Below are 14,434 nucleotides of genomic sequence, written 5' to 3'. Positions count from 1 at the left end.
AATTCCATCCCACTCACTCAAGCTTTACATCTTTGGTGTGTAATAAGCCTTTTTATCTGAAAGAAAGAACTCTCATATTCAGGGAAGTTAAGTGGTTTTGTGTGAGTGCATCGGGGTGTGTGCTTCTAGAATAATCAAACACTTATCAACTTACTACAGTCAGACACATAGTGCATGTAGCTTGACGTTCACAGTTAATCCTAAGTACAGGTAAATAAGCAGAAAATACATTTAAATATGAAGGTAGATAGGCCATGTTTCATCCATCTTATGGCAAATAAGAAGAGACATTTTATTCAAGTTTCCATTCATGTACTCAGAATGAAAGGAAATTACGGTAAGATGGAACTTTATTGGTTTCAAGAGAGACGGAAATTGCACCAGCCCAGAATCTTAGTTGAATAAACATATCCTTGATTTAAAGCATTTGACATGTACAGTAGGTAGATCTACTCCAAAATCATCTTAAACAAACCATTGAGACATTCAGTTGACTGTTGTTTCGAATCCAGTTTTTAATATTTAAATGAACTATAAAAAGCACATTAAAACATTTTCTCATTTTAGTTACAAAAATGGGTCACCGCAAGGGCTTCTCATTGCATTCACAGAAGGATTTGAACAGTGGATGTCTAACAGTTAACGTATTTCTCTCTTAAAAAATCCCCACCCAAAATATATAAACTTAATTGCTTAACCAAGGTATATACAGGGCATAGCATCCTTGCATCTTAAAGGTTATCAAGAAAGTTTGAGGTATACAACCAAAATAAAAGCCTGTCAGAAAACGAAACAGAAAAAAAAACAACAAATAGAATTAAATAAAGGAAAATGAATGCCATGGTTGCTTCCTACTAGCACAGGATCACAACATTAGTGGGAGATGTTGCCATTAACGTGCTGGTGTGATACTTCCAGTTGTTTCGCCTACGGTCACAAGGGCAAAACAGCAAATAACCTCAAGCTTTGGACTGTCAATATATACAAAGGGCATACAGTCTAATTTAGCAATAGAGAATTGTTTGAATGCTCACTTTTATTTGCTTGATGACATGTACACAGAATGTGTGGAACAAAAAAATACCAGAATTATAAATTTAATAGATTTAATGATGTCTTTAACTTACACTGTATATCGTTGAACCAACATTGAAATTAAAGAGCCGAAAGCAGAATCTGATACACATGCAAGTTTTGAAAGTGGATTCAGAAATAACAGTATTGTACAAAATAATAATTACAGTTTTTTATAATTATCAAAATACACCTTCTTTCGTAGCACCTCTTTATACTTTTTGTGTGTTTTGAACAAGCACCATTGTAGTCGTTTTCATACAGCACCTGGAGAATTCAGAGAGGAGATCTGTGTCCCCTTATGTCGCCTGATCTCCTCTCTTGGTAACCTCCGATTCACCCTCCTCTGCCACGCATTCCAATGTCCTTCACCTTTGCTCCGTAACGTGGTTAAGTCATGTGGTTCGAGCCCTACAAGGGCAACAAGTATTTTCCTGGGTTACACGTACATACATGGAAAGACATGTTTGCTACACCATCTCTTATTCAAAACTTGCATGTGGCATAGAAAAGGGTGGGGGGCTAAAAAATGGGGTTTGGTGGTACTCAGAAGGTCTCAACTTGACTTTCTTTGCTGGCCCCATCAAGTCCTTTTTTTTACTTTTTCATTTTTGTTTAGCCAAGGAAGCAGACGGGCCCAACTTCAAACCCAAACTTCTGGTTAGGGTCCCCAAAGTCAGTCAACATGACATCGATGATGGGAACCTGATCGATTTTGGGAGTATTAATCTCCATCACAGTCTTTCCGTAGCCCTTCCGTGTCTGCAACAAGAGAGATGTGGAAACATAAAAAGAATTAGAAAACAAAAAAACTCTCAGAAAACTAAACACATTTTGTTTCTAACTTCGCACTGCGAGCAAGTTGAAGAAAAGGTCAATCTATTCACATCTTATAGATCAGGGAGAACCTTGCTCAAAAGTGGCTGAAATTAATTGGGCCTTTCATCTATCAGCTAAGATCAGTTACAAGACCAGGTTCCTCTCCTTGTTGTTTCATTGTGATTCTACATCCAGATTAAAAATTCTTTTCAGTTGTTATGGAATTAATGACAAACTAAGAACAATCACTCACAATTTGATTGTTCTTCACACAACAGTAGTAAATTTGTGCCAATAATCAGCAAACACACTTGAGTTTTGCTGGAAAATAACCTCATGGTGATTTTTTTAAATAGCACTAGCTAGGTTAGATTAAATCATCCAAAAAAATCTAACTTTAAAGGAAAATTATGAGGCAAAATATGCATGAAGAAATGTTCCTTTTCAGTTCCTGACACTACTTGTGCAAACAAACTTTAGATGATGCCAGTAACAAACTGACTCCATTTGCTCTTGGCTCATTTAGACAAACTGGATCTATGGACAGTGCTTACCGCGCATCCGTCTGAGATGGCCGTGATGTAAGGGTTATTGTCGTAGGACATCTCCTCATCGTTGGCGCCCAAGAAGCGCAGCGCCTTATCGTAGCTGTCGCTAGAGGCGTCATGCCACGCCACAGACTGGTGGCAGCTGTAGGTGAAGTTTTGCCTGGCAGAGGCTGTCAGTAGTCTGAGGAAGGTCATTTGTACCATGTTTATTGAGTTTCCATCTGCGTCAACATAGGAAAACTGTTGGGGAACAGATAGAGGCAGAGGTCGATGGTAAGAAGGAAACGCAAATTTGAAAGTACATTTTATGAAATTGCAATAAAAAATACATAGAGTGTTTTAGTAAGGTTTTGTATGAAAACATGCTGCCAGCTTCAGTGCACTTTGGCATTGATTTGTTAATTGTGTGTAACTACTGGAGGGACAGAACAGTATATTTGCACAAAATTTTTCCTCATTTGGAGTTTTGATCATGTTGGTAGAAAGCGGTGTCTAACACATCTGTTCAAAATCTCCCAAAGGTGTTCATTTGGACTGAGATCTGGTGACTGTAAAGGCCACAGCATAACATTCACATCATGTTCAGTGACTCTTTGTGTCCTATGAATGGAGACACTGACACCTTGGAAAACACCACTCCCATGAGGACACAAATGTTTCATCACAGGATAAAAGTGATCACTCAAAATGACTTTGTATTAACTTGCAGTGACCACTGCCTCTAATGTGACAAGTGGACCAAAAGCATGGCAGCAAAATGCCTCTCAGAGCAAAACCAGAGCCACAGGATCCCTTTACTGATCAGATTAAAGGTTCAGGTTTTTCCTCTAATTTATCACCTGTGGAAAAGACTTGACTTGTGATTAAAGGAATCATTTTAAACTTAAAAAAACGTTGAGAAAAAGAGGAAACATGCACTGACAAAATAGCCAAATCAATTGCCAATTCTGTATCTGAATAAAAACGTGGCTTCATCATTGAAACATAGAAATATGAAGATACTTAAGATGATAAAAAAACATGTAAATGAACTGCTGTTTTGGATGCTAGAGAACTGAAGATTGTTGTTTTAAAAAAGGTTGTAATGGTTTGTTTTCATGAGAAGATAGAATTAATCTAATACAATTATTTTTGTACTTGTTCAAGTTATCAACATATGAAGAGTGTGTACAGGCCCACATTGGCTGATAAAAGCTGTCCAAATGTAGTCAGTATTCATGAAGCAGCTTTTACAAAACTAGTGGCAAATATTGTAGTTACATATTTTTAGTAACACCCTGTTATTCTTATTTAAAACATTAATGAGGGCAGCCAAATCTACAGCTGCAGAGTTCAACATGGGAACAAGAAGGCCTCTGACATCACCTACATGTAATCTGTTGAACACAGCTCAGCTTCTCAAACAGCACAGCACAGAGGGACATTATTTCACAGCCAGCTGGTGCAGACACTGCAACTCGCTGTACTTTAATTCTAACATAGGCAATATAATGCATGTTGGCATTTTGTCTCTATGTAAATACAGAATAAAAAGGGCTTCCAGAAGGCTCAGAGAGAAAAAAGAAAACACCACAAAATCAAAACTATTGCTTCACCAACGTTTCTGATGTGCTGAAAACCCACAAACCAAAAGACAAATTAAAACGTCTTTCATCATTACACTGTTTTGTGCAGTAATTACATACACTAAGTGTAATAAATGTCAAGTTTATGACACTTTTTGGTTCACTTGGAAAACTTCTGGAGAAACAAGACATCTAAAAACAACACAGAATTCTGGCTGGAACATTAACTTTGTGTGAACCTTGTCTGAACAGGTGCATTAAAGAGCATTCTCAGCTCAGTGCCAGGAGATGCAGTGCACCTTTAATCCCTCAAAGCTCTATGACAGTCACAGTCACAGTGGGTCTTTTGAAATGTATTCTCTGTGGAAATACATACAGCATGACACCAGTCTGATGGAGCAGGACAAACCTGTTCCTTTCATTTCTGACTACAAGAAATAGCTGATGTTCACAGGGAGATTTTTAACTGTTCAAGGGCAGAGTGAAGACAGCTGGAATGCTAAAATTCTCAAGTATTCTTCTTGGATTCCCTGTGATGATTTAATGATGTGTTTTTGTAGATCCTCAGACACGCAGGCCATAGTAATCCTATGTGCGTTGGTAGAATGTAAGTGGACTTCTTTCTGGTTCTTAAAGAAACTTTAGCTCTAATCCAAGAGGTTTTCTCAGTTCAAATGACTGGTGGGGAGTCACAGGTGTTCATTCTGCCCCCGATCAACTCACATGGATCAAGGCTCAGTAATGAACCAAGACTCGCATGATTCAAGTCGAGTCAAAAGAAGTCCCTTTGTCTTCCACTGGAGCACTTAGGTTTTAATTATGCTTTATTCCTTATATGAAAAGGTGTAATTATTTAAACATTTCAACAATCACTGACAATGAAGCACTAATTAAAAGGATGTAGATGATTTTAAATCAAATCTGTTCATGTTCATGATAAAACTTATCTCTTGCACTCTTAAATTCTCTCTGCTGTGGCCTTGGACACAATCAAACCATTAGGTAGTTTGTGATTTCTTTATATGGAGCAACTTTTGGTCACTGCCTGACAATTGAGGTAAGTAGGAGAAAATGGGAAAAATGGGAGAGATGAAACAGACTGAAGGAGTTTCTGTATTGTGAGAGCTGAAGGCATGAAAGAAGAAGAAAAAAAGACTTACTATTTTACCACGCTTAAATTCACTGAACCATGAACCTGGGACTTCTTTGGGCCAAGACGATATTCTGACCTATGGAAAACAATACCGGACAGAGCATAATAATATTCAACATTATCGTATGAGTTTTGTCATGAATCATGCAGCAAACATGAAAAAAGTTTGTTGTGTGTAGCACAGCCTCGAGGGTAGCATCGAAGTTTATCAGTGGGGAGCACAAGACAAACCTGTTTGCTGTTTTAATATCTTTGAAATATCGTTTTCACAAACTTCATAGAGTCAGATCATTTTGTAGTATTTGCCTTTTGGTGGTGTTTGAGTTGTTTGCACAAAAGTGAATATCAAATCTGTACGTGTTTCATCCTGAAGCAAACTGAATGGCTTCCTTTAATAACTACGGTGTAATACTGTGCTGTCTGTTGATATGCCGGTTTACAGTGATGCCTTAATATTTGATAAGAAATGATGATTAAAAACGGGCAGCTATGTGTCTTGAGGGTCAAAATCCAAAGCCACTTACTCCATTGGACTTCTTATCTGGATAGATGCAGGTTTCGCCCCCAGCAGTGAAGTTACAGTACACTTTGATGGAGTCCCCTGAGCAGCCTTGGTTTGGATCAATCCAGTACTCCCCTGAGGAGAACCAAGAACAGTCAAACATCCTGTTCAAGTGATGTCCACAGAAAATGCGGTAAAGTTCCATTTCAAATTTAAGTGTGCTGGATTTCTTGATCTTATGTGAAATTCTGCTTAATGTAATTTGCTGCTCATTTTCATGGCTTACACTCAGCTGGTGTTACTGTGCCTGAAGCAAGGTGGATTTTTTTTGCTCATAGAAAGCAAAATGAGTAATGATACACTTTAACCAATCCTTGATGCAATGAAAACTTTGTCTATCAGTCTAATAATCCCACTTTGCACGCTGGATAATGCCAAAAGGCACGAGAGTACCGCAGACTGAGAAGTCACATCTCAATTATCCTGCTAAGAGTAGGCGCAAAGTTACAAAAATAGACAGTCCAAGACACCAAAGGAACTAGAACGTTCTAACACTGAAGAATCCAGTTCTTTCTGGCCAGTTTTTTCAATCATTATTTTCAGCAAGAAAGTTTGTTATTTCCCTCTAGAATCAGTTTGTCAAAAGAACAGGTGTCTAAACCAACACCAATTGAGGAAATGAGGAAAATCTCTGGTGGCTCAATTACAGATGGAGCTCCTCTCTGATGCAACATATTCCAGTAAGAGGCATGTTATACGATATATATATATATATATATATATATATATATATATATATATATATATATATATATATATATATATATATATATATATATATATATATATATATATATATATATATATATATATATATATATATATATATATATATATAAAAGATCTGATGCATTTTCTTTTTATGTGAGACTCTCCTGCTGAGTTTTATCTTACCATCAGGGAACTCTGGATGGCAGAGCTGGAGATCTTTGCATGTTCTGGCAGGGTTGTTTTGGGTGCCCATGGGGTATTTCATGCGCTCAATGTCCTGTTTAAGGCTGTTGAGTGAGCCAAAGATATCCTCCATGCCTTCGCCATAATCCATGATGGTGCCAGCTGCATCTGACTGCATGTCACTGGAGCGCTTGGTCTTCTTAGGTGACTGAATAGGCAGGGGCTGGATAACCTCGCCTGGTGGGCCCTGTAGGATGTAGCGGGAAAAACAGTTTTAGATTGAAGAGATTCAGAAGAAGAATGACTTGCTACTGTGACTTTTAACTTGTTGGAAACAGAAGAAAGAGTAGTGGTCCATGTTACTCACAGGAGGACCAGGAGGACCAACTGTGCCAGTGTCTCCTTTTTGACCAGCAGGACCCTGGAAAAGACATGACAAAGATGTTATCCAGGCTGGATTTAAAGTACACATTTAGTAGCACAGGGACAATACACTTTTAAAAAAACAGATTATACTCACAGATGAACCCTTGGCTCCTTTAGGACCTTGAGGACCCTGCAGGACACAAGACACAGCACAGCAGTTTGGCAAAATCATTCCATCACGAGCACAGAATGAAAATGAATGAGTGAATAAGTAACAGACTTACAGGCAGACCAGGAGGACCTGGGGGACCAAGAGGACCAGCAGCTCCACCGATACCCTGTAATAAGATGAGATCAAAGCAGAAGTCAGATATATATGAAAGAAACAGCATAAAAAAGCATTATTGTGAGGCTTGAATAATGAGTGAAATGATAAGGGTAAGATATGACGACAGAGGACAAGGGACATAGAATGAATAATTTTAACCACCAAGAGAGGTCGAACACTGCACATGTGGGGTGTTGCTCCTTTCAATCCAGCAATTCACAATTTTATCATGCAGTTTTGGGAGGAAATCAAGCCACAATATGAGGCCTATTTTCAGTTCCTAAAATATTAATGGTAAATTGAGTTGAAACTTTTTGAAACCCTTGTGCTCTGACAAAAGAGGACATTACAATTTCATTAGGCTAAATCGCAATCCAGCGCATCACTTTAAAGCACGAAGCCAGGGCAGGCTGAGGGCCACAGCAGGACACGGTGGCATATTCGCTCATTCTGTGATGTTCATTTAAAAATTGATAAAGGCTGTCATCAGTCCTTTATCAGGGCCCAAGCTTGTACCTTCTTCCATTACCGCTCTATATTTAAATGGGAGGACCAGGAAGAAAAATACGTTTTAATTTCAATGGCATGGCTCAGAGTGGAACTCTTCCCAGCATGATATTATTAGAGCAGGCATCAAATACACAGAAAGGACCACAATGCTCGTTGGAAAACAGGGAAAAGATGAACAAAAATAATACTGCTAGATAGAGAGTTACTAATTTTCCGCAACGTTGATATGTATGATTACCACAGTAGAAAACTACAAAAAACCAGATTAGAGTAACTAAACTTGTATCCACTTTCAAGGCTGTTTAAAAAATGCAGAGAAAAAAGGGACCTAAAGAGTTCAGTTTAAACAACACCTCTCAGCCATGTGAATACAATTTTGACACTACCATTTTTTAAAATCAATTTGTATGAGTAATCCAATGTGTCAAAAGCTACAACCTACAGAACATTTCCTCACTATTGATATATTATAAGTAAAGAGATTTGCATTGCAGTGCAGCTGAATCCTGCCTTTTTCAGTGGACTTTAATCTACGGCAAGTGAGCGTAGCAAGACCTGTGGGCACAGAGGAAGGGCAAATGGGCTAAAAATGGCAAAAGGTGGAGGGCAAATGGCCTGTGGATCAGTGTGGGAATGGAGTCATCAATCACTTACACCGTCGCCCTTGCTACCAGGAGAACCCTGAGGCCCAGGCAAACCTCGGTCTCCCTTCTCTCCTTGCTCACCAGGGGGTCCAATCAGACCGATCAAACCCGGGTGACCCTGCAGGATGAAAATAAATGCACACACAACAAACAGTCAAAGATAACACCAGTGTCCCTTTGTGTACTCAAACTTTAAAGTAATTGCATACATGTCTGACAAGGGCAACATTATTTTCTTCCACAAAGCTGAAATTCACATGGGAGGCTCTGAAGGGTGAAGTTTCATTACAGCACAAATCCTCATGGATTATAATTGAAATGTCTCTTCTACAACAAGTACAAAAGAACTTCTCTGGAACTTCAAAAGCGACCGAGGCAAATTCACAACACAAAGATGATGACTTTGAAATCGGCAAACTCTAACCAGGCCCAAAGATTTGACAGCACTAAAACACACAACACGATGCGTCTATTGTTTGCTTTAAAATGGTTCTCTCTCAAGTCATCATGTCAGTGTGGGGGAGGCAATTTAGACAGAGTAATGTGTGCTGTCTCAATATCCTTTGCAGTTATATTTCACCAGCAAATTTGACAGCAAAGAAAATAGCAAGATTTGACAGATTAGAATGATACATTACATTCACATATTTAATTCTGTTGAGATGATTTCTCTTACAGCAGCAATGACAAAAACTAATTTAGTTTCCTAAATGTTTATGTGAGATCACATTGCTGTTAATGCTGCTTTGTTATTCTAAGATGTGTTGTGTCTGATCATCTGTAAAGTTGTGGAAGTTGTGTGCAAGTTGTAACCTTGACTGAAATCTGAACCAAATCACGGTAAAAAGGTTCCTGTTCACATCTTTCAGCCTATCTGGAACCTGAGAGATGAAACAGCTTGCAATCAAAACACAGGAAAAAAGGCAACACTCACCTTTTCACCTTTAGACCCAGGGTCACCTTTCAGGCCAGGAAGACCAGGAGGACCCTGCACAGCAAAGTTAAAAATCAATTTCACAGAGAGAAAGACAATAAACAGCCAGACAATGTGAGGAAGGCTAGAAAGACAAAAAGTTGAAATAGAAAATGGGAAATAAAAGACAAAGAAGCATGAAAGGAAAGGGAGAGAAAGAGGAGAACAGTGTTAAAATGTGAGGGAACAAAAGAAAAAGCTGGAAAATCATAAATTTTACAGAGAGAAAAGCAAAGAAAAAGCACAAGAGATAAAACCATCCATTAGATTATAGATGTCATTGATGGGGACAGTCCATCTTTTTAGTAAACAGGCAAATCCAGACATAAATGAGATCTTTAATAGCAACTCTGTTTCTGTGTGTTCAGTACTGTGGGTCTGTGTGTGTGTGGAATAATTTCAGCATCTTAACTTAGATACTGGAAGCAATAGGAAACCTATAGCCTACAGGAGCTCTGTCAAAAGTGGAAATAAATGCTCCTTCCAACAACTCCAGCTCCAGTTAGAGAGACAAATACTGATAGTGAGAGCGAGAGAGAGCAGATGATATTATGCATACTAACCATTGGACCTGGCGGACCATCCTGTCCTGGGGAGCCGGGCAGCCCTTGTTCACCCTGTGAAAAGCCATTCAGTTACTACTGAGCATTATAGGCTGCTGTATTTTCTCTGGTCTGCCATTGATTTTCTGTGCCCAACACAATGATTAATAGCCCAAACAGGGAAGAAAAGTGTGCTGGAATAAACAAGTGAAACAAAGTAGAAGTCAAATGGGAGTATTGATTATTCCATGAAGTCTATCATCATGCCTTAGCAGTACTCTCCTCTGTGTGTACACTGCGAGTGTGTGTCTTAGTCTGAGCACGTATGTCTCTTTGAGAGTGGAAGTAAACCCATATACGTGTGTGGTTCAATGTCGTAGCTGTGACTTACAACAGGGCCAGGGATTCCGCGTAGACCCTCTGGACCAGGCTTTCCTGGAGGTCCCTGAGGGCCAACAGGTCCTGTTTTACCTGCTGGACCCTCAGCACCTGCCTCACCCTGTAAGTGCACATACAAGCGTTGTGAATGCATGACTTGGGCTGGAATAGACAACACAGTTTAGGTATTTAAGATTACTGCAATAATGTTAACAGTCTGGACAAAGCAGGGTTCACTAGATGTAAATTATCAACATAAATATTCAACTTTGATCAAGTACAAGTCAAATAAGTAGTCAGTTTAATCAGTCTAGCCATCTCTAAATCCACCAAACCCATTTATTTGAAAGGCATGGTATTGTTATAAAAAATCACCAGACTTGATCTCAGTGTTACACATGAACTAATCATGTGTAATGTGGAGTTTACTCAGGAAATTTAAGCAAAAGTAAGCTTGTAATCATAACATTTATTGTTTAAAAATTCACCAAAAGTATACAGTTAAAAAAAAACAAGTATTGTAACTTTGTTATGCTGTACGGACGACATTTTTTGACTTCTCTCCACTTCTAGCCAAGCTTGTGCTGATTCAATAGAGACATAGTACTTCATATTGCAGAGAAAAATGAACCCAAAGTGTGTAATAATATGACAGGAGTAAATAATGCCACACAAAATGCTTGGGGTTCAAAGGGTTGAAACTGTCTTTAAATAGCAGATCAGCTAAAAAAAATTACCTTTAGTTGTCTACTGTGCATTTAAAGGTAACTACAGCCAGTGATTAAAAGTGATGCAGTTGATTATGTACAAAAACCTAAATACTGGGGCGCTCGTATAGCTCAACGCGTTGAGCGGGCGACCCATATACAGGGGCTGGTCCCCGACGCAGCTGGCCCGGGTTCGATTCCCGCTTGCGGCCCTTTGCTGCATGTCTTCCCCTGACTCTTCTCCCATTTCCTGTCTCTCTCTCACTGCACCTATCCAATAAAGCCGATAAAAGGCCAAAAAAATAACTTTAAAAAAAAAAAAAAAACCTAAATACTAATGTATAATAATGGCATAGGATATAGAATATATGAATAAAAGATAATAATAGTATATTTTAAAACCATCTGCATGTGTGACAGCCTCTAAAATCTGCAACACACAAACAACCTTTGATATCTTGTTCTCAAGCTTTTTTTGGAGTCTCTCGGCACTTCAGAGTATTTCATTTTTTTTATTTATTAGAATTCAGCTGCAGGCTGCTGTAAGTTTTAAATTATGCCGAGACACTATGCAGTGTGTAGATCGGTCAAATGGGGACGAGTAAACAAGAGTCTGAGTTATCCAGTGTTCCTTTTCCTTGAAATTAGGTTCAGAACAGGCACAAAATTTGACGGTAGTAATCCCGCTATGCTTTTATTTGAAGTTCACGAGGAAATCAGGATAGCCACAAGGTCACCATGTCCAACAGCTGAATACTGACTAACTGTAATCTGAAGCACATCACTATGCAAAGAGACTACACAGAGCACATGGAAATAAGATACCAAATCTGAGCTTTGAGGTGCTTAAAGATTACAGGCTTACAGAAAGCTGTCAGAATGACTTTGCTGAATTTATTACAACCACTGTATATTCCAGCTGCAACCCTTTCAGTCAGATGTTCAAGATTTAGGATTGAGATAATTAAGGGCAAATTCCTGTTTCAAGAAGATTAATGACATGTTTCATTAACAGCTATATTCACACAACACAATTATTGAACAAAGGCATTAGTGTAAAGAAAAATCTGGTATTCTGATGCATGCACCAGCTGATGGTAACTGAATCTGCCTTTGTGCAAAGCCACAGAACATACGAGCAAATTTAGACTGATCAAATGGGGAAATTGGTGCACAGCAAGTGCAAACTCAAGAGAAATTTCAGTGCATTCTGATTCAGACTGAAAAAGAAAAAAGCCTGATAATTCTGCATACCTAAATAGCGTTGACTTCTTTTGTCGGCCTTGAAATTAAGCCACAGAACAATGCAAGAAACAAGTGAATCTTTGTTTTAATTAAATTGGCTGCGTCCATAAATTTCCATCTAATCTGCTATGGAAAATAAATTACTTCTGCGTTTTTGTGCTTTTAATTCAACAGTGTGTGTGCAGCGAGGGGGGAGGACAGCCGAGGGACTTGCTGAGATGGCTCTACTTTGCAAAGGATGAATTGATTTTCTTACCTTAGCGCCCTTCTCTCCTTGCCTGCCCTCTGTTCCAGCAGCCCCCGGAGGTCCCTGGGGAGGAAGACAGGACACTGTCTCAGCATTCCAACAACACACATAAAAGCAGACTGTACAAACAAGCGAATGTTCATCATTAACCCCAAGAAAGAAAAAGTAGCTCAGTTATTTTATTTGTTGGAGCTTTTTTTAAATGATGGACAACAGTGCATTATGTGCTGTATGAAAGCTTTGCTCTCAAATAAAAAGTGATCATCATCACTTGAGATTTTGCTGAATCATCTCCCCAGCCTTTTGGTGTTTTAGTTAACTTTTATTAGATTCATATTGAACAGCTGTCTTGCGTCTAAAAACACTTCATAGGTGGCGTCTTCGAACAAGGAAGACAATCAAATTTTATCAAATGTGCACTGCTTCCGTTATGTCAAGATATATCAGTGATTTGCCTTTGTCTGCTCACAAAGACATAAAATCAAGCAGCCACGTAAATATCACATAGAAAAACACACACAGGCCCCTTCAGTCACGTCAGCATTAGATAGGCCGTCTTTTCTTTCTGGTCAGGCTCTCCAAGGCCCACAACAATTTCTTTCAACTCCACCTTCAGTCTCCCTCTTCAAACCTGCTCTTCATCCAAATTCCACTCTGATCTGGCCGACTGCAGGCTGAGTGCTATTGACTGAGAGCCTATAATGTGAGCTCGCCTCCTGTCTTGGAGCTTTCATCTTTTCCTGATGTGTACCTCTTACTGTTGGTGAAGAGGGAGCCTCTTGATCAGCACCAAGAAGCATTTCAACTGTGGGCCAGTATACAGCAGCCTCAGTCAATGTGTAGGTGTGTTCTTCTTGTCAAGGTCACCAAAGTAACTTTTTGTTGGAACAGCAGCGTCGTGTGTATGAGACGCAGATTATTACTGCTCCTAATTGGACAAAATTGCTACAAGTTACTGAGACAAAAGGGTAAAAGAATTAAGTAGTGACCTGGACTCAAATAGAAAGAATTAAAGCTAGATGAGGTTAATAACCAATTCCATATTCCTTATTTCATGAACCAAAGTTGAATACATTTCCAGTATTAAGGCATTAGAAAACCAGACACATTTGTGGCTATGTTTAATATACTTATTAAGAACCAAAGGTCGGTATATAGAGACATTTAAGAATAGTGGTAAATTTCTACAAACAAAATGCAGAAAAGACACAACAAAGGTCAACAGAATAATCGCAAATAACTTTAGCTGTGGAATTATATATTCAGAGGAGCCACCTGTGAAACCACAGATCATCTTAGGCCCCCTCCTTTGTTGAAGTGATTAAAGACCTCTGTGTGATAAAATAGCCCTTTTCCTTACCATAATCCCTAGGCCATTTAGGTGCAGCATATGCTGATACCGTACTAAATACCCAGAATATAAATTTCACTGAGCACATTAAAAAGCAATCAACCTTGGTTTAAAAATGCATGCCATGTTTTTTCCCATTGGACTGAGCCCTGGTGCCTTTCTTTGAAATGCAGGGAGTCACTAGAGATTGTGACTTTTCTTTCAAATTCAGGAGAATAGCTGCTCATTTTCATGTGGACTTTGAGCTTCACATCATATTGGAAATATGTTAATGCTCCATCTCTGGTGTGTGCATTCAAGACAGTCAGCAGTTTACTGCCTTTGATACTTCACACAGATATCTCAGCTTCCTAAAGTATGTAAAGGACACCTGCTTACTGGGTGGAGTGAGAATGAAAGACAGTAACTTTTAATGTAGTAAAATGTATTTATCTTAACTCAGACTTCTGATTTTGAGAAGTTTCAATAAAGTAGAGACCTAATTTGGCTCTTATAAATGAAATGTCAGTGGTGATATCACATCATCAC

General features: G+C 38.8%; 1 protein-coding gene across 8 annotated transcripts in view; it reads right to left on the bottom strand.

Moving 5' to 3' along the window:
* Positions 1 to 490: 490 nt before the first annotated feature.
* Positions 491 to 14,434, bottom strand: part of col11a1a (collagen, type XI, alpha 1a) — an 83,278-nt gene continuing 69,334 nt past the window's right edge. For all 8 annotated transcript variants that reach the window (XM_035952358.2, XM_023279230.3, XM_055007053.1 and 5 more), the window contains 13 exons: positions 12,565 to 12,618; positions 10,370 to 10,477; positions 10,000 to 10,053; positions 9,398 to 9,451; positions 8,474 to 8,581; positions 7,266 to 7,319; positions 7,136 to 7,171; positions 6,983 to 7,036; positions 6,616 to 6,862; positions 5,684 to 5,796; positions 5,167 to 5,235; positions 2,448 to 2,681; positions 491 to 1,836 (listed from right to left, as the gene is read on the bottom strand). In XM_035952358.2, the coding sequence (XP_035808251.2) occupies positions 1,690 to 1,836; positions 2,448 to 2,681; positions 5,167 to 5,235; positions 5,684 to 5,796; positions 6,616 to 6,862; positions 6,983 to 7,036; positions 7,136 to 7,171; positions 7,266 to 7,319; positions 8,474 to 8,581; positions 9,398 to 9,451; positions 10,000 to 10,053; positions 10,370 to 10,477; positions 12,565 to 12,618 (1,332 nt within the window). In that variant the 3' untranslated portion in view covers positions 491 to 1,689. The remainder of the gene's footprint in view (positions 1,837 to 2,447; positions 2,682 to 5,166; positions 5,236 to 5,683; positions 5,797 to 6,615; positions 6,863 to 6,982; positions 7,037 to 7,135; positions 7,172 to 7,265; positions 7,320 to 8,473; positions 8,582 to 9,397; positions 9,452 to 9,999; positions 10,054 to 10,369; positions 10,478 to 12,564; positions 12,619 to 14,434) is intronic.

This window comes from Amphiprion ocellaris, chromosome 22 (genome assembly GCF_022539595.1).
Source record: "Amphiprion ocellaris isolate individual 3 ecotype Okinawa chromosome 22, ASM2253959v1, whole genome shotgun sequence".
NCBI lineage: Eukaryota > Metazoa > Chordata > Actinopteri > Pomacentridae > Amphiprion > Amphiprion ocellaris.
Note: the sequence above shows the minus strand (reverse complement) of the source record. Positions and strands in the feature narration are given on the sequence as shown.